The sequence below is a fragment of the Gavialis gangeticus genome, unplaced genomic scaffold (assembly GCF_001723915.1).
Source record: "Gavialis gangeticus isolate Ggan-Ray unplaced genomic scaffold, GavGan_comp1, whole genome shotgun sequence".
In the NCBI taxonomy this organism is placed as follows: Eukaryota; Metazoa; Chordata; order Crocodylia; family Gavialidae; genus Gavialis; species Gavialis gangeticus.
The window spans coordinates 40,244,137-40,271,173 of NW_017729031.1; the positions used below are offsets into that span (position 1 = coordinate 40,244,137).

General features: G+C 52.6%; 1 protein-coding gene across 1 annotated transcript; it reads right to left on the bottom strand.

Moving 5' to 3' along the window:
- Positions 1-27,037, bottom strand: MARCH4 (membrane associated ring-CH-type finger 4). The gene is made up of 4 exons (XM_019522812.1): positions 27,026-27,037; positions 26,403-26,558; positions 19,815-20,007; positions 1-2,423 (listed from the first exon to the last, which is right to left on the bottom strand). Exons 1-4 carry the CDS (start codon positions 27,035-27,037, stop codon positions 2,062-2,064), a joined length of 723 nt encoding a protein of 240 aa, XP_019378357.1. The 3' UTR covers positions 1-2,061.

Sequence of the window (27,037 nt, forward strand, 5' to 3'; positions counted from 1 at the left end):
CCTCGTCTCACTCCTCATCTGCCATAACCCCTGTTTTGGTGTAGTTTGGTATTCAAAGGGACACTGTCAAGTAATCGAGGCCTAAAACGGGACCTCCCGTAAAACACCACTCTCGTCGGTGCTCTACATCACTGGAGGGCTGGCAGGTTCAAGTCTGGGTGCCATAAATGAGGCAATGGGAATCCACGGGCAGGGCCCAATTCAGCTCTGCCTGCTTTCCAGAGGTGCTGAGCCTCCAGCGGACGCTGTGAGAGGTGTGCTACCAATCTTACGGCGAAGACTGGTAGCACAAAACCTGCAGCTCAGCCCGTCTGAAAAATCAAGCCAATGTGATTTAGGCGCTTCCAATTTGGCTCTGGGTGGCCAGCGGCCAGACTTGGGGGCTGAAATTGTGACTGCCATTCCTCCAGACCTAGTTAATGCCCGATATTGGTACTGGTTGTTGGTCCGCTGATGAGAGGGTAACAAGACAGCTCTGCTCCTCGGGGCTGGGGCACGCGTCTTCAGGGATGCCAGGGCACGTGGAAAGGACGTAAACCGTGTGCGGCCACGTTTGACACCCGGTTACAGTACGAGGGGAGGAAGGGGGAGGAGGAGGAGGGAGAGAGGTGGAAGGGAGTGGCATGAGCGGAGGTGGGGGAAGCGGGGAGAAGAGCGTATGTCAAATGGAAAAGGACAAAATCAGTAGGGAAAGAAATTTTATTTTCAAGCTTTTAAAGAGAATATTACAAACAATGGAGAGTAATAAAAAAACCCTAAAAACTATTTAAAAAGTACTTGACAGTGTCCCTTTAATACCCACAAAGGATTCAGCCGTTGTGCATTGAAAGAGAGCGTTCTTGAAGAGCAACTGGCACCTCCACGGAGAAGTCCTACGAGAAGGACACTTATTAAAAGTGTAATAAAGTAAGGTAGGGACTGTGCTCCCTCTGAAGACTAAAGTCTCTGCTGAATGACTGAATGGCATAGACTAGACGATGAGCTAACAAACCAGAGACTGAGGGCTTAACCTAGAGGACCAAGAGAGACTCTGATGTGGGGATACACACACCCGAAAAAACAATACGTGTCTGATGAGTGGATGAATCGCTGGCGCAGGAGAAACCCTGAGGGGCTGGGCCTGGCCCTACGCGTTCAGCCGGGGGCAACGGGAGGAAGGTAACCTGGAAGTCGGCATGGAAGATGGTTTCCATGAGTGAGAAAGGTTGGGCGCTCAGTTTGGGGTCATGAAAGCATAAATCACACCAGGACTTGTGCTTGAAAACGCCCGCCGAACATTTCTGTACAACATTCACCCAAAACATCCAAAGGTCAGTCACACAACTCCCCTCCCAGGCCCCCCACCCCAGAGCCTCCTTTGGTGGGAAACTGTGAAATCAGGGGGGTGGTTTTGGTGAAATTTGGAAGGAATTGCCTTTCTCTCTCTCTCTCTCTCTCTCTCTCTCTCTTTTTTAAATCAATACTGAAAATCCCAAGCCATTTCATTGGAAATATCCCATCACAAACAGTACAGGGCTCCAGAACGATGTAGGAAATACAACGACTCCCATCCCTGGGTCCCCTGGTTTGACAAATACTCCAAAATACTTTGCTTCCTTCACTCCCTCCGGTTGCCGTCATCCCACTGCGTGCGGGGCGTGCGCGCGTGCGTGCGTGTGTGGATGTATGTAGAAAACGAACGTTACCCATCCCAGGTAATAAAACTTGTAAGACATGCTAATACCAGCTGTTCCTCTGTGTCCCCCCAAACCTCTGCCTCCTCAGTTTTTAGTCTGTATTGCACTTGTTTTGTTGGTTGGTTTTTTGTTTTTTTTTCTCGTGTTTTAATATTTACTGGCTGGAAAAAAAATGAACCTCTTCAGCATGGGTGCGCGGCTCTGCCTCTCCCTCCTCCTCCCTCCTCAGTTGGCCACGTGTCGTGTATACGCCTTGTGCAGCTACAAAAAAGAAAACAGAAAGAAAGGAAAAAAGAAAAAAAGAAAGAAAAAGGCACACCATGCTCCTCTGCGGTAGGGTTCCTTGTCTCCTCTGCTTCGTGTTAAGGCCTCCTGAAATCTTAGCTCAGACCGTCGTAACCCTCATGACGAGCTCCCTGTTAGTGCTAGATTGGCTCCTCTGTTCGTGAGGCCTCAGGTGGCTGAGTATATGCAGGATGGTATAAGCACAGTGGTGGTCAGAGAGGGTGCCCGTGGCATGGCCGGTGCCCCGAGCCCCGTTGTCGGCGGGAGTGGAGTTGCTGGCTGCACCACCGGTGGAGGACGAATGGTTGGTTTGGGAAGAGGGTCGTTGGTTTGTCCTGGTCCCTGTTTTTTGTTCCTCCATGTCCTTTGTTTTGTCATAGTTCAGCACTTTCCACTGCTGATTTACCGCCTGCCACCGTTTAAAAATCCGGTAAACTGAGGGCCCTTCATGGATTATTAGACCTGGAGGGAGGGGGGAGATAAACAACAGAAAGAAACTTTAGAAAGAAGATATCATCCTCTCCCTGCCCCCCGTCACTCCCTCCACTTGCTTGCTCAGTGGTCCGTGAACGTACCTCTCTTAGTCAGTGTTTATTCTATGATAAATCAAGGTTTTTAATTACTGCTTGGCAGGGCACCAGCCCTCTTGCTCAGCTGGACCTCTTTCCACCTGAATTAAATGCACGGCAGTTTTATCTCAGCAGTCAATAAACAGGTCGTGAGTGTGGAAGGATGAGATATTCTGTCCAGCAAAATAATATCCTCTGACTAGTGCACGCCTGGCCTCGCTGTGCATGAATCACTGGGTTAGAAACCTGGCGGGGAAGAGGAGCTGGGATCGGTGTGGGGTTGCATCAGCCTCCTGCGTGCACCAGTCCAACCTGGAGAAAGGCAGTTGTGGTCTAGGGCAGAGCAGGGCTGGCAAACAAGATCTTTGGACTCTGTTCCTAAGTCTCCTGGACTTCCAGTGGACAAGGGACTTGACTCGGTTGACCTCACTTGGCTCAATTCCCTCGTCTGCAAAATGGGGATGTAACGCTCTTCATACATGATACTCACTTATGAAGAGTGCTCTGATATCAATGGATCAGAGAGGATCACGTGAGCAAATTATCATCACCGATATTGCACGTGCGCGTGACTGGTGTGTGTCTGCACCAGTATCCCCTGACCTAGCATCAGCAGTGGTGGTATGGAGGGCTTCTCTCCTGCTTACAGCAATGGTCTGTGACTAATCCTAACTTTCTGATTCCTGAGATACAGGGCAGGCTAGTTCCTGCCTCCATGCATCAGTTATCTTCTCTGTAAAATGGGAGCATTCATGTATTCATCTCTGTAAATGGGGCTGCAGGAATAGGTTAATATTTATAAATCACTTGGGAAAAATGAGTTACTCAAGGGCTAAGGATTATTATGATGATGATGATGATGATGATTATGATGATGATTATTATTACTGGATTATTTATTTGCTCCAGTACTGTGGAGAGTGGCATGGTTTAGATATCTAGTTGACTTAGATTTACACACACACACACAGAGTCATCCCTGTCTGTTGAGCTTGATAGAAGCAGTGACATCATAAATCATATTGGCTTAGTCAATGCATTAAAACACTATTAATCAAGCTAAACTAGAGACTTTGTCCAAAATGTTTAATTTAAGGCAGGGTCGTATACAAATCTAACCTTGCTGGATGTTAGGGTGTGCGTCGGTTCACCCATTACAACAGCACGGTGAAGGTGTTTCCAGCTGATGGACTAATACTAAGTTGGATCAGTGTGGAGATCATTCAGTATAGTGACAATTTTTTACCTCCTTCTGGGCCAAAGTTAAGCTTCTCAGAGGAGATCCCTGCCTTTGGGATCATCCACAGTTTACCAGCCCAAGAGCTTTCAGAAGCATGAATGCAACAGCAAAGATTTTACAGAAATCTTGACGCAGGCTCGACCAGTTGGATTTCATGATGGGTTTAATGTGCACGCAAGTGGAAGTCACTGGAGTGTAAGGTGATTTAGCGCCAGCATTGATGAACTGAACCTAATCACTTTGTCCTCAGTCCAGCATTTTCCCAGAGCTACGCTTTCCTGTTCTACCGGGCACGTAACGACCTCCCCTGGCACATGAGAGCCGGCTGTTGTGGGGGCCACCAGCTGGTCGCCTGTCTCGTTCGGACACGCGAGGCAGCAGTCAACATTTATGGCAACGGCACATGGCAGGAAGGACTTGTCTTCCACCAGGTCAGCTCTGTAGGACGGTCATCGTCTATCACGGTAGACTGCCCAGCACAACGGGCCGTGACCTGGCTGAGGCCTGCAGAGATGACTGCACGGCGATGCAGATGAATAGCAACAACACACTCAGGAAGATAAGAGCTGCAGCCAAGAAAAAGACCAAGGGTAAAACAAATGGCTCAGGGGGCAAATTGACCCAAAGGCTTGGTAACCTCATGTAATCCACAGACAGAATCAAGAAAATTCAGGTTGGAAGGGACCTCAGGGGGTCACATCTAGTCCAGCCCCAGCTACATCATCCCAGACAAGACTTTCTCTTTCCAGGTCTTAAAAACCTCCAAAGATGGGGATGCCACCACCTCTCTGGGGAGCCTGTTCCAGTGTTTTACTACCATCCTACTTTAAAAGTTGTTCCTAATATCCAACCTCAACTTCCCTTGCTGCAACTTGAGCCCATTGCTCCTTCTGTCATCTGCCCCCACTGAGACCAGCCCAGCTCCATCCTCTTTGCAGCCCCCCTGCAGGGAGGTGAAGGCTGCTATCAAATCCTCCTCAGTCTTCTCTTCTGCAGACTCAGTCAGCCCATTTCCCTCAGCCTCTCCTCACCAGTCCTGTCCCCCAGCCCCACAACCATTTTCACTGCTCTCCACTGGACTCTCCACCCTGTCCATATCATTTCTGTAATGGGAGGACAAAAACTGGACACAGGACTCCAGATGTGGCCTCACTCACCAAACATAGTGGAAAATGTTAGATAGAGCAGAAGGACACGTGCCTTCAGAGCATGGAGGTCTGCTGATTTGCAGGAGAATATGCCCATCCCCTCATGACTGAATCTGCTCATATAGATACCATAACTAACACGCACATGCACAGCTGTGATTGATGCACTTCCACCACCAATCCCACCTTTCCAAAGGGGTATAAGAGAGTCGTCCCACCCCTGCAGTGCTGGGCTTACTGGTGTGCAATGTGGCAACGTTAGAGCCATGGGACCCTCTTAGTGGAAGTCAAAACCACGTGGGATCCAGCCTCCTGGGATTCCCAGCAAGCCAGAAGCAAAATATTCACGTGGGCGCAGCGAGAGAATGGTAAAAGTGGGCAACTTTGATTGAATTATGCTTTGATTTGGAGGCCCAAGTCCAAACTGGTAGTCAAAGCAAGACTGGGGCTGTGGACAGACATGAAGATGTGGGTTAGATATTAGGAAAAACTTTCCCATGAGTAGGGTGTGGAAGCACTACCCAGAGAGGTGGTGCAATCTCCATCCTTGAAGGTATTTAAGACCCAGGTGGACAAAGCCGTGGCTGGGATGATGTAGCTGGGGCTGGTCCTGCTTGGAGCAGGGGGGTGGACTTGATGTGACCCCCTGAGGTCCCTTCCCACCATTTTCTATGATTTGATGAAACAAAGAATATGTTCAGGACATCCTGTGACTGGGGTTTGAACTAAGACATCACCCCTTTCCTGTGAACAGATCAGCTGGTGTAGCATTTAAGCTCAGTTTGAAGTGAAATTAGGTTTCCAGTCCTCCCGGTGTGAGGAAGCCTATCCAAATTTGACCTGCTACATAAACCCGTCCAAATACAATCCCTTGCAGCACTACTTCGATTCTGAAGAAACAACATGAGGACGGCTTCATTCACCTTAATGTGGTGCTAACTCCGAGGCTGCATGACAATACAAATGTTTGGCCTGGTAAGCGCTTCCTTGCTCGTCACACTGAATATTAACACCTGGCTGTCCTGAAATAAGGCAGGATCACCACTGATGGCAGCTGTGAAAACCTCCGTGGTCTATAGGACGCAAAGTGGGAAAGAAGTCAGTGATACTCTCTAAACCCAACTCTCAATCTTAGCTCCTGCCAAACACCCTGGGGTCACGGCAGAAAACGATTTTCTATTCCCAGCCCTGAAATGTAGGTGACATCTTTCAGCATCTCTAGGATCAAAGAACAGAGCCAGGAACAGCAGGACACCTGAGGACACTTGGGACCGACTACAGGCCCAGGCATGGCAGCAGAGACCTTTGAAGCAGGTCTCAAGGGGATAGTCTCTGCCAAGGGATGTTAGGAATATATTTAAATGAGTTATCAGAGTCCTAAATATGAACAAAATCTCGCCCTGAACAACAACAGATTCAGTGCGTCATTGAGATCCTTCTCGGCCCTGGATAAAAGAAACCAAATCAGGCATTTCCTCCAGAGCCGTGTTGCGCCTCTGTGGGATCAGATCCAGTTTCCCAAGTGTTAAGCGCGGAGACGGGAGTGTAAATCTATTCTTAATTAGCTTATCAGAAATATTAAAATGAGCAGCCTGATTCAAGAGGGTTGTTTTTAAAACTCTTGTTTGTTTGTCTCTTAATTATAAATGTGTATGATCTTACGCAATTAGCTGTGTGATGCTGATGGCTGGGCCGCTGAGTCGGCCAAGCACCTGTTTGCTCAGATAATTCTGCCTTCAAAATATTTATAAAAGTGCAAAATAACTTGTTTTCCTCTGTATTTGCCGGGCTTTAAATTACTTATCGATTTTGCCGCGTGGAGCTCAGGAAGCTGTAAAATTAAAAGGGAACAGAGCAAAGGGGAGGCAGAAGTAACGGTGATGCATTTGCAACAGTAAATGCCAAGAGTGAGCGAGAGTCGGTCTCAAGTTGTGAGAAGTTTTCTAGGGCTGGTCAAACACATTTGGCCTGTTTGAGTTAAAATATGACAACCTGAATGCCTGCAGGCAGCTTCGTGGAAAGCCCTTCCAGACATACCATCGCTCTGAGGACAACCCTGTGTTAACGGAGGGCAATCTTCCTAATGTACGGCTACATCTACCTGGAGGAGCCTGCAGAAGGGGCCTAATTCTGGGAAAACTTCCTGAGTTTCCCATAGACCTCTCCACCAGGCAAAGCAGGCAGCAGGGGCTCTGCTCTCAATTGCAGACGTCCTACAGGGAAACTTTCTGGACCGCTGCATGCTTGTGGTGACACAGGGGCTCTGCGCCGCTCCCGCATCTCTGCCATCTCCAGCACTGCAACGTGGCCTCCTCCTGATCCCGATTTAATGCTGCTTCGAACCGCTTCCTCTCCAGGAGGGAAATCTTCGTGACCTTGCAATGGGCCGAGTCCTGGTTCCCGCTCTGCTATGTCTCCAAAGAGGCTGCTGCAATGAAAAGGCTGCTCTTGGTGCCGTTCCCACCTTTCGTAAGTGGGGGGACCTGTTCTTTCCAGCCAGTCAGCCCTGTGGCCTACAACACCCTGCTCAATGCACATGCACATACCCTGTAACAACTTGTGTGTGTCCATGAACTTCATTCTCTAGATTGGATTCAGGTTTCCTGACTCTCCATCCTGCTTCTTTATTCTTCCATTGAATTAACTAGTCCATTCGTACGCTCCCCCTGAGCTCCCCCGACAGGGCACAAGCACCTGTGCAGGTACAGCTCTGTACTGCACAACATTGCACGTCTCCCAGTCACTACGCGGGGACTTTGTGCATCGCCTGTCTGTTTGCTGAACTACCCCTTGCCTCTCATTTTATACCAAGGTTGTAAATACTATGAGGCAGGGCCTGTTTCTTTGCAGTGTATCCATACAGCCCCTCTCCCATGAGCATTAGACTAGGTTCTCAAACTTTTTCTTATTGCATAGACCCCTCCAGATTTACCAGCTGCCTGCATAGGCTTACTAGTATACGTTTTATATTCTAACCCCTTCAATGCCAATTATTATTATTATAAGGGAACTTGAATCTGCCATTACACAGTTTCTCCTGTGCACCCCAGAGATGTCCTACTTACCCCCAGGGGTATGTGCACCACAGCTGGGGAACCCCTGTCCTAGACGGTTCTCTACTAAAAATCATCATCACAAATGATCCCAGCCCTGGAGCGCTTGTAATCTCATTTCAGATCAGATGCAACAGGAGGCAATTAAAGAAGGGGGAAGAAAGGGAGGGATGCTCCTTGACGGGAGAAGGAGCAATGGGCTCCAGCTGCAGCAAGGGAAGTTGAGGTTGGATATTAGGAAAAACTCTGTCACCAGGAGGGTGGTGAAGCACTGGAGCAGGTTACCCGGAGAGGTCGTGGACTCCATTCTTGGACGTTTTTAAGATCTGGAGAGAGAAAGTCTTGTCTAGGATGATGTAGTTGGGGCTGGTCCTGCTTGGAGCAGGGGGCTGGACTAGATGTGACCTCCTGAGCTCCCTTCACACCCTCGTTTTCTATAATTGTATGATTTCTATGACATCTGTAATGTCTACATGAACTCTCAGTAGAGGCACCGGCACCGCCTCTGATAGAACAAGCTTTTGGCTGGTAAACTCCCGAGGGCTTGCCCCTTTTTCCATGTCTATTATTCACCACCCTGATGTCAGGCCTCTTGTTTTCTTTCCAAATATAATAAGACCTGGGACGGTTCTTTTCTGGGTGATCGGTCTGAGCCTCAGGGGCAAAGCGAGGGCTGACGGAGAGAGCTTTATTTCCACATTTAACTGGTTGCAAGAACTTATCTGGTTCCTCGGTTCAGAGGAGCAGCAGGGCCTGAAACAGCCATCGGAAACTGAAGCGTGACCAGGAATTGCTAATAAGGGCCCAGAAATCAGTCTCATGGACTCTGGTATTTGTTTGGGTTCAGAGGAGCCTCGCAAAACATCCACTGACCACAACCCAGAGCCACAAAACGGATCATCCCTGCCTGAGTGAGGTTCCTGCCTTCTCGGCGTATTGGCTACAGTACGGTCGGCAAGCTGGTCAATTGACCTGTCAAATATTGTCAATTGACCCGTCAACTAGCTGCATATTTTTGACCTGTCAAAGAGTATAGCAATTTTACATAAAGAATGACTTTTTTTTTGTATTTTTCTTGACAGAAATATGATTTTTTTTTTTCTTTTTTGACACAATTCTTAATGGACAATCTTTGCTTTTTCTACGTATTATTTGGACCTATTGGCAATTTTATACAATTTTTGACCAATATTTGACTGGTCAGTTAACTGAACTTTATTTGACCAGTCAAATACCCAGCCCTAGACTATGGCAACATCTGCCGGGCCCAGACTGGACTAAGCGTCATAAGGATACCAGTGTGTGGGTTGGTACAAGAAGGACATTGCAGGACAAAGCTGGGGGGAGGAGGAGGTTGCAGGGGGCATGTTGCACAACAGGGCTTGTGCATATGACAAGGCACGGGATGAGTTTGCAAGGTGCCCTTCCCAACTGCAGCCAGGGCTGTCCACCTTCCCTGTCCCGAGCATCATATTTAAAGCAACTACCAAAAAACAATCTTCTAGTCATTTGTTACGATTAATGTTGGCACAGTGGGAACCCTGATTTTGGGGCAAGCAACGAAGTGGGGATGTGGGGCGCTGAAGAGGAAGGATTGGTACTCCCACTTGTTTCCGGCTTGTCTTAAATGAGGCCATAAATTCTTTGGGACAGGGGCTGTTCCTACAGAAGTCATCACTACACAATCCTGAACCACACTGGGGCCTCTGGATGCCACTGAGATGTCACACATATTATTTATAATTATATTAATATTATCCAGATACCCCTATGTATTATTTCTAGAATGAAGAATAAGAGCTCCATTCAACTAAGACGTTTTCTTCCAAGTCCGAAACTACCACCATCTAAGCTGTCCCCTAGAGACTCCTGCCTGGACAGCAACAAACCCATGACAAAGAGTCACGCATAATGAAGGTTGAAGGGATGTTAGGAGGTCACATCGAGTCCAACCCCCAGCTCCAAGCAGGACCAGCCCCAACTGCATCATCCCAGCCAAGGCTTTGTCTACTTGGGTCTTAAAAACCTCCAAGGATGGAGAGTGCACAACATTTCTGGGTAACCTGTCCCAGTGTTTTGCTACCTTCTTGGTGAGAAAGTTCGTCTTAATATCCAACCTCATCTTGCCCAAGTTGAGCCCATTGCTCCTTGGTCTGCCATCTGCCCCCACTGACGTGTGTGCCAGAAGGGACGTGTGCGTGGCCCGCAGCAGCTCAGAGAGGGGACCGGCCGCACAGTGCCAGGCAGGAAGAAGCAGCAGCTGGGACAGGGAGCATGGGGCAAGGAGCAGGAAGCAGAGCAGCAGATTGGGCACTGATTGCAATCTGAACTAAAAACCTGCCTCCACAGCACTGTTGGCTGGGGGCAAGGCTGCTCGACCATCCCAAAAGATGGAGAGATGGATTTCTACCCTCAAAGATCCCAGAAGACCCTTCCTGCTCTTCATTTTGGCTTCGCTCTCCTTGGACCCCTTTGCCCCTCACGTCCAGTTCGGGGTCCCTCCCCTTCCTTTCTGACGTTCCTCGCAGCTCAGCTCCACGTGCCTCTGCCCTCACGTCAGAGGACCTCTCTTTTCAGCACATTGCTTGCGTTCAACGGTTTTGAGTTAAAAGCATTGCATTTGTTTGAGTTAAACCGCACGCTGCTTGAGTCCACCTGGCTCGCGTGGCATTGCTGCGCCCCTTTCGATGTCATTCATTAACATTGTGCGCCACTCTGATGACACAGAGATACCCACCGCCCTTGGAAAATAAGTGCTGTGGGGGCGGCCGAAGTGATACTCCAAATACAGGTCATCTTTCAACGTGCTCTTGTTCTGTACCCTGGGAGTGATGCAATCCTTAATAATAAACCAGGCCATGTCCATGGAGGGACTCTCATCCCTAAAATTGCAGAACTGGATGGCTGGGGGAGCTCTCAGGAGGTTTCTTGTCCATTCCCCTGCACAGAGACAGGGTCATTTATAGCAAGCTTATCACTGACAGCCTGTGCTTGAAAATCCCCCGGGAAGGATATTCCACCAACTCCTCTTAGCGTCTGTCCTGGTGCCGCACCCTCATCGCTAGAAAGTTCTTCCTAGTGTCTAAGCTAAATTTTCTTGCTGTCAATTAATCTGATTCCTTCTAGCCCATCCCCAGTGGAAGGGGAATTAATCACTGTCATCTTTAGAAGAACCACTTACATGCAGGGAGATGGCAATGTGTCCCCTCCACTGCCTCTTTTCTAAAGAAGTGAAATGCCTTTCATCTCTCCTCGCCGGATTTGTTTCCCACAGCTCTCATTGTCTCTGTTGCTCTCCTCCGGGACTCCTCCAATTTGTCTGCACCTTTCTTAAAGGGCGGTGCGGTTTGCAATCCAGTCGAACCCCAAATTGTTCTCTGAGTCACTGCTGCCAAAGCCAGTAATTCCCCGTTTTGTATCTAAGCTTTTGATTTCTCCGGCTCAGGAGTTCTACTTTGCACTTGTCCTTATTGATTTTCATCCGGCTGATTTCAGACCATTTTCCCCCAATTTATCAAGATCATTTTGAATTCTGATCCTCTCCCGTAGAGCGCTAGTAACCCTTTGCAGCTTGGTATTGTCTGCAGATTTTACAAGGGTACTCTCTCCTCCATCCTCCAAGTTGTTAATGAAAAATATTGAATAGACCCAGACACAGGACCGGCTCCAGTGGGATCCCACTTGAAACCAGCTTGACAGCAAACCATCGGTACCTATTCTCTGAGTGCATTTTCAACCGGCTGCACACCCACCTTCAGGTGGGTTCACTTAGTCCTTGACTTCAGTAAAGCTTTTCATCGTGGTGATAGTCCTGAACTTTGCTAAAGCTTTTCATCCTTTCCCATGGGATTCATTAGCCAACTAGGGATTTGGGGTCTATCACAGCGACTGCTTCCTTCCATCCACTATACTAGTTATCCCCCCAAAAGGAGGAGGGGATTAGATCGGTTCATTGTTTCATAATTTGTTCCAATATTTTCATTTCTTCAGTCATTCAGGAGCTCTCCTATCCCCCCCCAGTGAGACTCTGAAGATTATTGCTAATGGTACTTCCTTAAATACTCAAGCATGAATTTCTTCAGACCTCAGTGCCTTAAATACATCAGTTTTATCTAGTATGCTCTTGTCTGCTCTTCCCATACGTGGCCTACGAGCCCGTCCCTTTTGTCAAAATTAACCCGTGTCTGGAGACCAAAGCAAAAATGGTCCAAAATACTTCAGCCTCCTCCGCATGATCTGTTCTCCGTCCCTTCTTCGTGATTAGCGATGGAGCGATGATTTCCTCGGTCTTCTGCTTTCTTCTCAAGCCTTTGCAGACCCTCTTCCTGTTGCCTTCGGTGTCCCTTGCTAGTCCTCGCTCTTTTTGCACTTTAGCTTTTCTGAGGTTTATCCCTCGGGCCATGCCGGATTCGCTTCTTCTCACTCCTAGTCACCTGCTCTCGTTTCCATCTTTTATACGGCTCCTTTCTGAATTTCGGGTCCTGATGAGGTTAGGTGAATGCTTCCCGTCCTTCCTCTACAGCTGCCACTGGACTACCAGTGCTCCTGTGCCCCTTTATCACCTAGGTTGTCCTCCCAATGGACCACGCATCCCAAGCCCCTGAGTTTGCCAACGGGTTTTGAAATCCATCACTCCTTCCCTGGAAATGTTCAAGAGCAGGTTGGACGGACAGTAGTTTAGTTAGGGATGGTTTAGTTAGGGACGATCCTGCCTTGAGCAGGGGGCTGGACTAGATGACTGTCTGAGCTCCCTTCCAGCCCAACTTTCTTATGGTCTTATGATCCTTTGGATGCTTTGCTCAAAAAAGGCCTCGTCCATCATTTCTCAAGCAGACCCTTGCCGCGATCTCTTCCCTGTACTTCTCTCCTTCTGTCTTCTCCCAGAGACCGTCACTGCGTCTCTCTTGCTCCCACATTTAGGTACAGAGAAGTGCAGACATTCTTGGTAGCATAGGCATAAAAGACTTTGGCTGCCACAGATCTGCAGACACAATGAGTGGGACTGTTTGAAGCACGTTCATTTTCAGGTGAAATGGGGGAGAATCGGGGGTGCAGAGCCGATTGTCCGGTCCAGCCTGGGGCACAATTGTCCTGTGATTTTTCAAGACTAACCCGTCAGAAAGGTGGGTCTGTTCAGGCTCCTCCGTCACAACAGCATCCTCTAGCACTACACCCGGACACCGATTCGGCCACGAGATCAGCAGAAAGCGATCACTGCATTTCTTGCAGCAGGCAGGATGCTCCTAAGGAGATTTCGTATACCCAATGTATTGAAGACATCGGTTTGCAACCCGCTGCAGGATGCCACCTAAACCCGGAGGGGTTTAATGGATCCACGTGCTCACAGCACGCGTAACAGCTACAGGACTCACAGCCCCGCGTGCACAGGCGCGGGACCCTGGTTCTTTTGCTCCAAAACCCACAAGTCTCCATCAACTTGAGCTAAAAGCCAGCTCCTGTCCTTCTCCCTCGACCAGAGCCCAGTCCTGGATACTTCTTCCCTCCCTGCCTCCATCCGAAATTGCAAAAAGAAACCCTTCACTAAATAAATAAATAAGCCGCGAACAAGTACATTGCTGTAAACCTAGACGACGCTGGGAGGCTACAGAGAAATGAACGTTGTACCCTTCAGGGCTCTTGTACTCCTGTGATATTTAATCCACCACACACGATAAAGCTGAAGATTAAAGGGCATCGTGTAGCAACCCAGGCAGCAATAAATGAGATCTTTCTTGTACCAAAATGAGAAAACCACCTGGGTAGAATGACTTCATTTTTTCTAATCTCACAAATGTCTTCGCTCTCCCCCCCAGGAACCTGCAGCATCCTCCCTTCTCCCCGCCACCTTTGCCAGCACCTGAAGCTCTACCACCAGTTTCCAGGCTGGCCCCTCCGTGCCTCAGTTTCCCCAATGGTGGAATTGAGAACAAAGCACTGGACCCATATTTGTCAAGTGCTTGGAGGACTGGAGATGGCATTTGTCCGCTGGAGTCCGCGCAGTTCATTACTCGTGCCAGAGGAGCGAGTCCCGGCGGAGGGCCCCCAACCGCTCTTAGCAGGACCTCCTCTGGAAACCCTGCAGCGCAGGACGTTTCCCAGCTTCTCTGAGCAGTTTGCTGCTCTTTGCTGCTCCTCCAGTTGCATCCTTAAAACATCCTTCAGCATCCTTAAAACTCTCCGTTGCCAGGAGGCCCACACAAAAACTTGACACTGCTTCCACGGCTGCTGTGCTCGGACCATTGCCCCGCCAGGACTGTTTCACTGCCCCTGTCTCTTGCCTGTACTTACACTGTCTTTGACTGTTTGGGACATAGACGGTCTTTCGGTGTAGTATGTATACAGCCCCAAATGCAAGGGGAACCAGACTAGACTCTGTGTGCTGGGGTCATGCAAACAATAAATCCTCATCCTCATGCCCTAGCTCACTGCTGCTGTGGTTGGGTTTCCAATGCTTCCAGCCATTTAGAAACGATGCTTTTCCCAGCAGTAAGAGCGGAGGGTGGAGATCTGCCTGGACAGTGCTGTTATTAGGGATGATTCATGCAGCACCCCAGGGCAGGCTGGTTCTTTGCAGACAAACAGGAGACAGGGTTGCACATGATGGCCGTAAGCAAAAGGTTTGCTTTTCTGCCATCACCTCTACCCCTGCTTACAACTCCAACCCATCGGGGAAGCTCACAAGCTGTGTTTTCAACTCCCCTCCCATTGTTTCTTCCAAAAATACCTCCCTGATGCTCTTGCTGCTTTCCACGGGTTTGGCCGTGACCGCCTCCGTGCAAATCTTTTGCTCTTCTCATTTCCCAGGGTCTTGCTGCCTCTCACCTGCTGCAACAACCGCATCTTCTCTGGCCTCCCAGACTTGCTTTTTAGACCCCACCCCTCACCTTTCAGCCCATCAAAATCACTCCCGCCCAAAGCATCTTATTGCACAAATAATAGGTGCCATGCAGGCACGGCTGACATTTGGAAAGCAAATCACCACGTGCCAAAACCATCAGAACAGCAGACTTCCTGTCCTGCTCTCAGTGCAGAAGCTTTTACCGCATGCGTGGGACTATACAGCAGCTGGCCCGCCACGGCGGGGACTATATTGTGTTTCAATGAGAGGTCTGTCGCTGCAGGGAAGTAGGCTGTCCTGGCCTGGGTTCTCCTAGGAGAGCCAAATCACCTCTTAGTCTCTATCCTGGTGGCCACAGTGACTAGTTCAAGCCCCTTTGGATAAGCCAGAATCCAGCTCCACACCTGGTAGAAACCCAAAGGAGGGACGCCCAGGCCTATCGTAACGTGTGTTCACCAGAAAAGGTTTGCACTGGACACAAGGACAGAGGTTGTAACAGCAAAATCAGCTGGGCAGGACTCGGCTGGGCAAAGCAGCCTGGCGTAGCTCAGGTTCCCAGGGTGGATGTCCTAACAGATCATCACCAGGTCTTGCTATTTGCAGCCTAACATCACATACAAAGAAGGCACAGTGTGCTGAAGGGGAACGAATCTCCATTCACAATATAGGACCTATGACACACAGACAAGTGTTTAGGACTCTGCCCATGCATGGCAGCGATGCACAGTCACACAGGACCATTTATGTCAGTGCAGCACTTATTTTTTTTCTCCATCTTCCTCGAAAGTGCAGCCTGCACTGAATCCAGCTGGACGTTTTCAGGGAACGCTAATTCTTTTGTCCTCAGTAAATACCAACACGGTGACCCGTAGAAGCAGAGACCACCAAGCGTTAGCCGTGATAAAACCGAGCTATGGAGTCTGGCACCAGCACCGAGACGAATGGCACTATTGAATTACCGCAGGCCATTGCAATGACACACACACAGCCTGGGCATGCCACAAGCAGGGGTCACAGCCTTGCCCACAACCGAAAACTCCTCTCCTCCTCTCTAGCTGCCTGACCCGCTCGGAGATGCCAGGCCCTGTCCATTTGTCCGTGAGGGCCATGCAAGATCCGAGCCAGCTGTGTAGCCTGGGGACCGTCCCTTGGGACAGGACAGGGGTCACAGCTACAGGCAGGCTCTGTCCCCCTTCCCCACAGCTGGTTTTCAGAGATGTCTCAGTGCAGACATTATTTCAGATGAAGGAACAGAGGAAATGCAAACAGAGCGGTCTCCCTTTGCCTGATGGCTTCATTTTGCAGCTATTCGCTGGCAGATCCCTCTCTGGACATCTCTGGTCCTGGGACTTGCAAGGCAGCATAACACATCCAGGCGTCTCTGTACCGCTCCAGTAAGGACCGAGAGCATCGCGGCTTGGCCACCTGAGTCCCCAGAACTGCTTCAGACCCAGGGTGGCTTCTCCGGGCCCTTTTGGGGGCCTGTTTTCCAGCCTGCCAAAGGCTCAAAGGTGGATATAGAGGCACTGGGGCCTTCCCAGCGTGCAGCTCGCCTACAGACTTGTAGACGAGACCCAGACTTGCACCGAACAGACCAGGCTCGGGGAGGCTGTGTTGTGGAGACCGCACACGCTCGCGTTCGCTGTCGCCCCTGAAATCGTTCTCATGATGGCTCGGCTGGCTTTGCTTGCAATGAGCCCGGTGTGATGTGCAGAGGGGGTAGAGGCGAGCCGCCGAGGTGCATCGCTGATTTGCGGGGGAGCGAGGCACCTAAACCCCTTCGAGGATGCGAGCGGAAGTGAGCGCAGCCCGCGCCGGCCCTGCGCTTCCTTTGAGCTCGCTTACAATGAAACCACATTAGCCCTGACAGGAAGCCTGAATTGTGACGGTCTCCACGAAGCTTCATTAATTACCATTCCCATCGCGCTATGAAAGATCAAGCGCGGCGGATCAGTTTTAATTGGCTATTGATTTCTGATGTTATTACCGACGGTGGCGCACAGATGCCGTCAGACGTACTGGATGCCTGTGATTATTTTGGCTGGCAGCTGGGATTAAAAACAGCGGGCACACACTTCCTGGCTCGTAATGGATTGCTATGGCATGCCAGCGGGGATCGGCGGCAGGATGAATGGCCTTGCTTTGCTCGTCTGGCGTGCTGTTGAGCTGCAGAGAGCTTGCTGTTGTGAAGGCAAATCCACTCAGGGCCGGACCGCCGAGGGAAGGTGGGAGAGCTTCAAACGACAGAGGATCCGGCGCTTGTAGGAGCGAGGCGCGGGCAGCAATGCCGGCTGGGATGAAATGAAGTGTGGGGATCTGATGGATGCTTATATGGGGCTTGCAGCCCTGTGAGTGCCCCTCTCTGCCGATGCTAAATCCAGGACCAGCCCCCAGCAGCCTCATTAAAGGGAAGCTCGCCTGATTCGCTAATCAGCCTCCCAAAATGCAGCTCCCCTCTGGGGATTTTCTGCCCTGGGCCCTGCTGCTCTTTCATTAGCTCCTCGTCATTCAAGAGGTGCCCGCGTGACCCCCGGAGACACTTCAATGCCCGGTTGTGCCATGATGAGGGAGAGGGGCACGGCTAATCCCGACGCGCCCTTTCGTTTAGGATTCGCAGCCAGTTTCCAAGCTGCTGCGGTCCCTGCCATGCTTCATCCAGCTCCTGTTTCACTCTCCCTATGTGCGTGCATGCCTCTCGAGGGCCCTGTCTGCTGGAAATCGCCCTCCGCCTCTCCCTGCCCGTCCGCCCCGTCCCCTTCATGCGTTCCCCGGGTGCAAAGGCCCTGAGCGAGGCTCCCTGGGACACCCCTGCCCTGATGTCTGCAGTGTAGACAAACCCCCCCTTGCTTGTGAAGTGATGTGGGCTTGATAAGGATGTGATGGTCCCTGCCTCCTTGGCCGTGCCCTGCCCTTGACGGATTCCCTTACCAGACAGGGACAAGAATAGCAGCAGCTAATCCCCTCTCATACGCAGGGGCTGCTGGCAGTTCGCCACGTCGGTAGCTGAGAGCAGGGTCGATACTTGCACGAGAGACCATCCAGGAAAGACTCCCGCATCGATGAGCCAAGCGGCAATGCCCTTCTCTCTGCGTGGGTACCGAACCAGCGGGCTGGGCTTTGATGCTGGGGCCTCAAGCCGCTGCAGGATCCGTCCATCCACGTGACCGAAATAGCTGATGGTGCTTTTGGTCTTGGTAAGGTGCCATCTCATCCTGCCCTGGCTTCCCTCCCGCTTCGGGAAGGTGGTGACGCTGTGGTCGGGGGACGACAGGCCTCCAAGAGGGCAGGGGGATGCTGAGTTGATGCCGTGTGGCGAGCGTGACCCCGTTAGGATCTCTGGGTCTTCACGCATTTGCTGAGGCTCACCAGCCACTCTGGGCTCACCCTCTTCCAAGAATCGCTGCCTCCGAGGACCGAAAAGCCCCAGTGGGAAGTGGAGCGCATGGTCGGCAGCCGCGGGAACAACCCGGAGACGCAGCCTCGCCCTGGAGGCCACGATCCTCTCACGCTGCAGGCGCTTGCAAGCATGGGGCTGTGCAGACGGAGGGATTTGCAGCCACGTGTGCACCCCAGCTACTCCCCGGGGCAAACCGGGGAGCTCTGGAGCTGCTGCAATAGCGGCTCCCCCACGATGGGGCTGGGTCGGACCGTGGCCATTTCTATCCAGTGATACTGCAATGTCTCGTCTGGTGGCTTTGCTACGTGAATCTCCCTTTCTGTCTCCGCCATCACGTGCCCTTTGGGGCATCTCACTGTTACCTAATTAGCTCCTGCTCACCTGCCAGTGACCTCCAGCTCTCTCCCCTCCCTGGCCCTTGCCCAGGTGCCTCCATCTGCCTGGCCCCTCTTTGCCCTGCGTGGCCGGCTCACGGCACGGTCACCGTTCAGGTCCCCGTGGGTGGAACAAGTCGTGACTCAGACTCGCCATCCCTCTCTCACTGGACCTCAGCTTCCCTCCCACCCCCAAGCCAGAAGTCTTGGGATTCACGGGCTTTTTCCTTTGCAGACTGCCCTTGCCCTGTCCGGTTGCTCTCCAGAGTTCATGCCTCTTTGCCTGCTTTCCTGCCCCACAGAAACCCCCATTCTCCCCATCGTATGGGCAGGGGCAATCTGGAGCTATCGCTGGAGCAGGTTTTTGGGTAGGGGAAAGCCCGGCATGGGACCAGGAGGAAGGCGGGAGTCAAGGTCGAGCCTGGCACTGCAATCGGGGTGATCGCAGGGCTCAAGGCAAAGGCTGAGCCGTAGCAGACTGCTCCAGGGGTGTTTGCAGGGGAGCAGGGGCACATCCACCGTGCTAATTAGACCTGCGGTACCACACGACACGGACGCTAAACTGCTGATGGGATGGATCGTGGAGGATCTCCAGCGGCCACATGAGCCGGTTCCTCCCTCTGCGAGCACACAGGCCAGGGCTGCACCCTTCCCTGGGAAGCAAGGTCCCCACTACAGCTGGCAACACACAGGCGATTGGGGTCCCAGCTGCAAGGCCCAGACCTTGCATGCACAGTGCTCTCATCTTTGCACGACGTGTCCCTGGCTTGGGCTCTGCCCTGTTTTCATGTCCCTTTATGTGGGTATCAGGTGGCTCACTGTGTGTTGCCAAAAGAGCCCCAGCGAAGCCAACTGTGGGCCCCACTAAGCCAAGGGACATGACAAGCATCTGGGGGTGAAGACAAGCTGCCCCCCCCTCTCTCAGTGCTAATTTGCTTAAGCCACTCAATTCTCATCACTTCTTTGCACAGCTGAAAAGTGAGGTGCTATAGCGGACGCCGTTTCACCGCGCAGCCCGTAGCCTCTCCGCGTGTGCACTCAGGCTTGCACTCTCATACCTCCCCGGCCAACGTAAAACGCCTCTGGGTGGATGGGATCTGCAGATTTGGGCTACGTCTGCACAGGGGGCACGACTAAGGAAAGGGGCAGGGTGAATCCGATAGCAGCGATGCTCGCTGTCGGCGGAGGGAGCCGGCGGGGCGCATCCCCGCGCCGGAGAAATGCGTTCACCCACCTATACAGACAATGTCCATGAAGCCATACATCCCATAGCAGATCTGGAAGAGCAGGTCCTGGCGCTGCCACTTGGCGGAAGGACTGAAGGTCGACCAGATGAGCCACGAGATACTGGCGATGAGGAAGAGGGACCCCAGGATGGCCGCCGCTATCTGAACCTTCTCGATGACGGTCAGAGAGATGGCCTGCCACTGCGGGGGGGGAGGCGGAGGCAATGTCGAGGGGCGAAGAAAGCAGGGGGAGGAAGGAAGGAAAAAGAAAGGAGATTAGTTCCTTGGTGGACTATTGCTTTTCCCCCCCCACCCTGCCTTGTGGTTTTCCATCCCAGTGCGCTTTGCTATTCAAACGGGTCGCTTTGCCCACCACCAATGTGCGGCTGTCTCTGGGGTGGAGAACCCGGCACAGTCACAGCGCGCCACGTCTTAGAAATGGAGACAAGCAAAAATCCTGTGTCCGGCTGAGACTTCAGAGAGAGAACGAACTCCAACGGGAACGACCCCCTGCTCCCCGGACACGGGCAAAGAGAGCAGAAACGGCCCCCGACCGACGCCTCAGCCAGAAGCCAGGTTCCCAGGGGGCGATGCCACCACGGTGAGGCACGAGCAAGTGCCACCAAGCACACTGACAGTGTCACCAAGACTGTGCTCAGACGTCCCCCATCCAAGCTGCGACCCAGGATTGCAGCACGAGGCAGGATCATTGTGGAGGCAACGCATCCCCCCCCAGGGCACACTACAGACGTGGCAAGCGGGGGTGGCCAGGCTCCCTTTTGCAGCAGGCGTGTGATGTGTGCATTGCACCAGGGGACAGGTGAAGCCACTTCTAAAGGAGCAGTGATGCTAAACCTGCTCCCTATGGGGAATCGGTTTGCTACCGTGTGGATATGCACGGCCACTAAGGAAATACAGACTGCCTCCACTGCTCCCACTGCAGGGAAGTGATTTGCTGTTTCCCTGTAAAGATCGGTGTTGAAATGGTGAGCTGCCCCCCCCCCTTTACCCCACACAGCTTTGGGGCTGGGGCTCAGGCTTGTTCTGCCTCTTGCAGAGGGGACGGGGCGGCCTGCATTTAGCACAGGAGGGTGAAGGCATGCCACGGGGGCGTTTCTTGTAGGAAATTTAGTGCACCGGAGAGGGATTGAGACTGAATTTCCACACCTTCCCACCTTTCCCAAAAGGCAGCGGAGACAAGGGACAGCTGATCTCTGCAGGCGATGGAGGCTCCCAGAGACTGAACCAGCATGGAAACGATGGCCACAGACCTGTGTGCTGGGGGCAGCCCTTGGCTTCCCTTCTCCAACATGGGGACAACCATCGACAACCCCCACGCGCTGCTACCGGCCTTCCTTGTGCACGCCACGGCGCCGCCGTCCTGGCAGATGCCAGCGCCACGCTTTCCCTCTCCTCCTCCGGCTGGCTCCATGCAGCATGGCCAAAGGCTCGGGGTACAAGGCCGGCATCAAACAAGCCGGCCCTGCAGCTCTGGTGCGGACAGAAGGAGGCGTTCGGTCTCCCTTGCCCTATATCTTCACTTGGGAACCAGGACGGCAGCCTGCCGGACACCAAGCCGGTCTTGCCGTCGCTGCACCAGCCAAATCCTCCTGCCTCATTTCATTCTCAAGGGGAGGCGGCAGACGGGCTGCTCACCATCTGCCGGCAAACCGCGACGCTGGTCTTGGCAGCAGGTCTTTAAAGGGAGGGAGAAAGCAAGGGCTGTCGTGTCCGGCCCTCCACTGCCGACCTGCGCAGGCACGGCGGTGCCGAGTGCGAGGTGCTGCTTCGAGCAGGCTGCGGTGCTGCATTTCCAGGACTGCACGTGTGCTGGGCAGGCCACGACCTGCTTCTCAGTGGCCGTTCAGGTTGCAGGGTTCAAATCCAGCCCGCCCCAGCAGGGAGCCAGCGCACCGCAACACACCGGTGGCCGCCCGTGGGACCTTCCCGTAGCCCTTATTATCTGTGACTAGCAGCCACGTGGTGCGCACACGCAGCAGTAGTAATGGATACCCAAGTACTAAATGACGGGTGTTACTGCGCAGTAATGCCTCCGCACGGCATCGCGGTGACGTCAACCGCACACTAGCTCGTTACTACCGCGCAGTCGCATCACGGTTCACGCCCTGCAACGCTGCGCAGTAGCGTCTTGTGCAGACGTGGCCCGTGTCTCGTAAAGTCCCTATCGCGAGGACGTAGCGAACTGCCTTCCCACCCGGCCTCCTGGGCTGCTAAGTGTGCGTGTGCATGTGTGCACGCACAGGCACGACACCTCCCTGTTTGCAGGTCACCGGTACACGCGAGTTGAAGCTCTTGCCAGCATCCCCTTCCTACGGGGGCGACCCTTTTTTAGTCATCCTGCCACTCTTGTTTCGAACGCACAACTATAGATGCCAAAATGAAAAGAAAGCCCCCTCAACACTTGTTTCACGTAATAGCAAGGTTAAAATACCAGTCGCTCACAAAACCCAGAGGAGGGAAGTCGGAAGCGAGGGAGTCTGTCAGACAAAGAGAATTAGCCAGGGCCATTTCCTCTGTCTCTAACCACTGTCGCATGCTAGGTGGGCGCCGCGCGATGCTAGTGCCGCACCTTGTACACGGCATGGCGCGCGCGGGCTGCCCGTGGCATGGAAAGCGCTGCGGATAACCCGGGCCAACCGCGGGGCTCTTCTGGAGCAAACTCGGCGTCCCGCTTTTCGGAGCAAGCGACAGCGTGGGCATCCCATGGATCGGCAGACACCAAACAGGCTCGCTGAGGTTCGCTCCCCGTGGCTTGGGGTTTCTGTCTTCCACACAGTGGGGGCTTCGGCTGGAGCCACTAGGCGTGATGGTGAAACAACGGCTGCTACCTTGGGGCTCGATGCATGTCACACCGGAGCGGCTGCAGGGGTCTCGGGGTTTGCAGGATCATGCCACGTGTTGAACCGGAGAAAATCACCATGCCTTCTTGCGGCCAGGCGGTTCCTAGAAAACCCTCCTCAGCACGCTCCCACCCTGACGTCCGTCCGTTCGGTTTATTTTCACCGCTCTGACAACTTCCAGTCTCAGCAGCTTCCCCGGGCCTCAAGGCAGAGAGGTTCGGCCTTTGGATCTGGAGAGAGATACAGAGTTGGGGCTTTTCCTGGGACAATACAGCAGGTCCCTTGCCATGTGCTAACACGCTGCACGATCGTATCATGGTTTTCCCAGAGTTTCGGGAATCTTCCCTCTATCGTCTTCTACAGCATGGGGTTTTTTTCCTTCTCTTTCTTCAGAGGAAGCCCAAGCAAAATGCACTTGACCCCGGGCAGCTTAGATCGCATGGCTGTGAAGGCACCAGCTTCTTTTGCTGGGAGCAGGGAAAAGTGTCCCCATTTCTCTCTGAGGTTTTTGCCCCGGAGACAGGGGTGAGGTCTGATACCCCCAGCTCACACATGCGGCTCCAGGGTCTCAAACCTAGCAGCCTTGCACAGCTTTAAAATGGGCCACCCATTACACAGTGTCCAAATCCAAAGCGGGGAGGGTTTTGGATCTGGGAGATTTGTTCAGACCCTCCCTGCTTTTGCTAAAAGCAAAGGACCAGATTCAGCTCTTAGATGCACAGTGCAATGCATGGGGGACCTGTGGTGGGTGGTGTGTTGGGTAACAGCATTGAAACCTGGGTTTTATTTTAGCTTTTGCCACTGCCCTGCTGCCTGACCATGGGCCAGTCATGTCAACACCCCTGGTCTCAGTTTCCCCACATAGAAAATGAGGGTTGGCAATGACCCCAGGAGGTCATCTAGTCCAACCCCCTGCTCAAAGCAGGACCAGTGACAATCAGGATGTTGATTTGGGAGTGAAAAAGAAGTGCTATTTCCCCCCCACCAAGAAGCAGCTCGGTCAGGTTAGGAACAGCAACCCCCACATCGGTGCCGAGTTCGGGATGAGACGACCCCTGAGGTCATCCAGTCTGGGGTCCCAGATGAATTGCTTTGGGGTTTCCTATGGTTCCTGGCACCACTTTGCTGGTGAAACACCCACAGATCTCATCCCAGATACAGCCCCCCCAACCCAGTGCGGGGGGGAAAGGGCTAAAGCTATCACGTACATCTGCAGTGCTCCCCTCCTGCTGACCCCTCCACCCCTGGCCGCGGCAGGCTTGAGACGCTTGCCGCCCCCAGGCGTCAGCTCGCAGCACTGGGGGATCCCAGCGGCTAATGCCAGGGGGCCGATTTAACCGTGGCGCGTGCAGGAACATGGAAGCATCGCTACAGGGGTTGGAAAGGATCCTCTTAAATTAAATATGAGCCCTGCTCTCTTGCTACAGCTTCTCATGCATGTGCTGTGAGTGCAGCGCTGCCCTCAAATCACACGTGAAGAGCGTCGGTGAAACATGGGGCACACGCAGGGCACATGCACGTGTGTGATGTACGTGCTGAACTGCAAAGGAGAGCAGTTTTGTGCCATTGAGCTTGCTTGGGACTGTCTGGGCTCTAAATATAACATGGTTTGAGCAGCAGGGGCTCTGGCTCTTGGTAGTACCTATGGGGGCGACACCAGTTTGAAGGCACTGGTTGCAATCCAGCCTACTGGGCCTGTTCAGATGGGGAGGATCTTGCCTTGAGCAGGGGGCTAGACCCCCCGAGGGCCCTGCCAGCCCACCTTTCTATGAAAAGCAGTTGTGTTTGTTGCTGCACAAAAGTGACAGGGGGCAAGAAAGTGGACAGGAGCCAGCAGTGTGCCCTTGGTGCCAAGAAGGCGACCGGCATCCTGGGCTGCATTGGGAGGAGCGGTGCCAGCAGATCAAGGGCAGTGATTCTTCCCTCTATTCAGCACTGGGGAGGCCACATCTGCAGTCTGGTGTCCAGCTGTGGCCCCCCACTACAGAAGGGATGTGGACACATTGGAGAGAGTCCAGTGGAGGTCAATGAAAATGATTGTGGGGCTGGGGGACAGGACTGGTGGGGAGAGGAGGAGGGAACCGGGCTGATTTAGTCTGGATAAGAGAAGACCGAGGGGGATTGAATAGCAGCCTTCACCTCCCTGCAGGGGATTGCAAAGAGGATGGAGCTGGGCTGGTCTCAGTGGGGGCAGATGACAGGACAAGGAGCAATGGGCTCAAGCTGCAGCAAGGAAAGTTGAGGTTGGATATTAGGAAAAAAGTTCTCACGAGGAGCACAGTAAAGCACTGGAACAGGTTACCCAGAGAGGTGGTGGACTCTCCATCCTTGGAGGTGTTTAAGACCCAGCTTTACAAAGCCTTGTTTGGGATGATGTAGTTGGGGCTGGTCCTGCTTGGAGCAGGGGGTTGGACTCAATGTGACCTCCTGAGGTCCCTTCAGCCCTCATTTTCTATGATCCTATGACTTATTTCTCCCACCCCAATGAAGTGGTCCAGCCCCCTCGAACAGAGGCAGGCTAATGGGCTGAGGGAAAGCCCACAGTGTCTCTGCCTGGATAAACAGAGAACTTCTGATCTCCCTGGTGTGAGGAAGACAAGCCAGGGACACTGTGTATCTGCATAACCTTGCCCTCACCATAATGCAACTGGATGAGGCCATGGGAAACCCTGCCCCACGCCTCCTCCTCAGTCAGCTGTCGAGGGGTTAAGCAGATCTAGCCGTGTCCTCCAGATGTTTAAAGACCAAGCCTCTATCTTCCATGGAGCAGGAGCGCTACCGAGTAAACCCAGCAGTTTGTTCTCTTAGTGCACGGCCTGTAATGCAACCGGCATGCGTGTGCAGGTCACGCACGGGCCCGTATGTGTGGGCTTGGGTGTGCGTGGAACACACAAGCACGGACGGGATGAATCTGGGGGGGATTGGAGAGAGCGTGGGTGCAGCCGTGGATGTCTTTCCAACACATAGGTCTCTGCGCACTTGGGGATGAATGCACATGTTGTAGCTATTCAGTCCAATACCTCCTCTTTTTTAAGCAGGAGCTCTGCGCTTAGCCCCCATGTTTGTGAAGCCTGAAACAGAGCGTGAACACCTTGCATTGCCAAGGTCCCTTGTTCCCCCCTGACTCCAGTGCCCGGCTGAAATCTCTGTGGTTGCGATGCTATCGCCTCATTGCTCTTTATGATTATGATATAAGCTGCCCAGTGTTTAAACAGAGCCACAAAAGGCTTCCTCAAATGTGCCTTTGAAGCTTGGGGAATGGGCATTTGTCCATCTGACTCTAAGGGAGCTTTGCTAATTCCCCAGCTTGAAATCTGGGTCTCAGACCTCAGATCCTGCACCAGCATCAAGCTAGGACACCATCCTTCGCAGAACTGGGCAGCGCTGGGGGTCTTCCAGGGAAAGCCTCCATTTGGTTGAACAAATACAAACCGTTAGCATTCATGTCATTAGCATTAGCATTCATGTCATTAGCATTAGCATTAGCATTCATGTCATACAAACATCCCACCCCTGCGCAGCAACTTTTAGGCGTCGGCAAGACAGCTCTCAAGAAAGCCCCGAACGTGCCTCGGATGGAAAGTCAGGGGACACGCGCAAGACCCCATCCTTAATGGGTGCATCGGTCACTGTGCGCAGTGCAGGAGGGGGCACGCCGGGAGACTTGGCGCATACCCCAGTGATGGCAATGCGGGGGAAAAAAGATAGACGTTGAAATGTCTCTAGTACCTTTACCTGCAGGGGGTTCTTTGTGCTTATGGCAATGACGTGATACTTGTAGTAACACAGCTCGCAGCTCCAGCAGCCCCGCTCGCTGATCCACTTGATGAGGCATGGCTGGTGCGTGCACTTCACCGATCCGTCGCATCGACACGGGCTCAGTAGCTCCCCCTGCAAGAGAGAGGCAGGTTGTGAGTGGGGAGAGGAAGCTGCCTTTTATACCCTCACCCAAAGCCTTGTGAGGCAGAATTAAATTGTCCCCAGGAAGGAGGAGAGGGAAAGGCAGACAGATCTCCCCGTGGCACTCAGGGTACAAGGCTACTTATTCCAGATTAAGCTCCCGCTCCCACAGCCTAATCGCCATCTTCACTTTGTTACTAAAGGTGCAGGGCAGACCCTCCCTGCGTCGGGACAGGAGGTGGGAGGATACAGCTGGGGGGTTTCTCCCTCCTTGTTGTCCCGTGTGAAAGGCCAGTGAAAGCAAAAGGCAAGTGCTCACAATTTCCCGGGGATCGGGCTGGGGTCATAGAGCTGCAGGAGGCGGAGAGCCGAGCTGGGCAAGACTGATGCTTTTTTTTATCAGCTCTAATGCAAAAATGTTAATCGCTTCGTGCAGCTCCACGGGATGACCCAGAAACGTCACTTTTCAT

Coding starts and splice junctions, on each gene's coding strand:
- MARCH4 (XM_019522812.1), bottom strand. Junction 20,008..26,402: donor GCACAAAGAACCCCCTGCAG/GTAAAGGTACTA, acceptor CCCCCCCCGCAG/TGGCAGGCCATCTCTCTGAC. Junction 2,424..19,814: donor CATGGACATTGTCTGTATAG/GTGGGTGAACGC, acceptor CCCTCCCTCCAG/GTCTAATAATCCATGAAGGG.